The following is a 1,148-nucleotide window of genomic DNA, read 5'->3' as shown; positions in this document are numbered from 1 at the left end:
ATAAATATATATATATATATATATATATATATATAAAATTAATATAAAATAATGTGTTTCAAAAGCCACAGAAAGTGTTGATGTGTGCAAGTTCCGACCAAAGAAATGTCTGTAATGATGAAGAGGCCCACACTGAATCAGGTTACAGTAACATTTTTTGATTTTTTTTCTGTAAACATTCTGTATCCGACCCAAAAAACCTGCAGCTCCGGACGCAGGTGAGCGCAATTCGAGTAATCAGGCCTCTCCTTGTATTAGTAGAAGCTGGGACCAAGGAGAGAGGAGAGTAAACAGAGGAGTGCATACTGGCCAAGACGGACGGACCGTATATAAAAGCCTGGCACCGCACAGGAGTGCACATTATTGTAAAGAAAAATAAAGGCTTATTAACTGTCATCTGTGTCAGCGTCTTCGTTTGGGCTTCTTAATAGAAGCCTGAGAAGATGATCAGAGCGTTTAGGAGGCATCGTAGGGCGTTAAATTATGGTCAACTTTCACCAAACTTAAGAGCACAAACTTTACAGCAACGTACTATATAAAGGCAAACAGACAACGGAAATGCTGAGAGAGGCTACGATTCATGAGCCAATCAGCCTGAGCCTGAGCCTCTAGGTAGAAAAGTTACCAGCGATGTTTTTTAGTTTATTTTTTGCTATATGTTTCTGGGGTTTTTTTATAGGTAAGAAAGCAGTTTTTATCATGAAAATAATGAGAATATTGGAAATTAAAAAAGAATTACCCTTAATTTCCACAATATAGCTAAACTCTCGTGAGACATGTATATTTGGAAAGTCAAGAGTCCCAACAACACAAATTACAAAAGTCATTTTCAGGGATGTAAAAATATATGTCATCCACACATACACAGTCTGGTGCTGTACCTGGATGTTGATTCCCTTGACAAGCAGGGTGGGGTTCAGAGGAAGTCTACAGCTGCTGTTGATGGAGAAGAACTGCTTCATTTCATCCAGACTTTCTCTGAGGACAGACTGCAACAGAAGCTTTTAGCGGATGAGATCGGCGAAAAGCAAATCGAAATGACATCATCAACCCATGATTCCTTCCTACCTGTCTGCTGGAAGGCGCCGCGTCCCGGACCTTGTGAGCAACGTTGGTGAGGATGGAGACCAGCCAGCCTTGACGGGCAA

The 1,148-nt window shown here is 40.8% G+C and overlaps 1 protein-coding gene across 1 annotated transcript in view; it reads right to left on the bottom strand.

Annotated features, from left to right (window-relative positions):
• Positions 1–1,148, bottom strand: part of pik3c2b (phosphatidylinositol-4-phosphate 3-kinase, catalytic subunit type 2 beta) — a 25,219-nt gene that overhangs the window by 14,431 nt on the left and 9,640 nt on the right. The window contains exons 15-16 of the mRNA XM_025060080.1: positions 1,069–1,148; positions 882–989 (exon numbers count right to left, since the gene is read on the bottom strand). Of these exons, the coding sequence (XP_024915848.1) occupies positions 882–989; positions 1,069–1,148 (188 nt within the window). The remainder of the gene's footprint in view (positions 1–881; positions 990–1,068) is intronic.

Source organism: Cynoglossus semilaevis, chromosome 11, assembly GCF_000523025.1.
Source record: "Cynoglossus semilaevis isolate Cse_v1.0 chromosome 11, Cse_v1.0, whole genome shotgun sequence".
NCBI lineage: Eukaryota > Metazoa > Chordata > Actinopteri > Pleuronectiformes > Cynoglossidae > Cynoglossus > Cynoglossus semilaevis.
The sequence above is the reverse complement of the archived record's forward strand: the minus strand, read 5'-3'. Positions and strand labels throughout refer to the sequence as shown.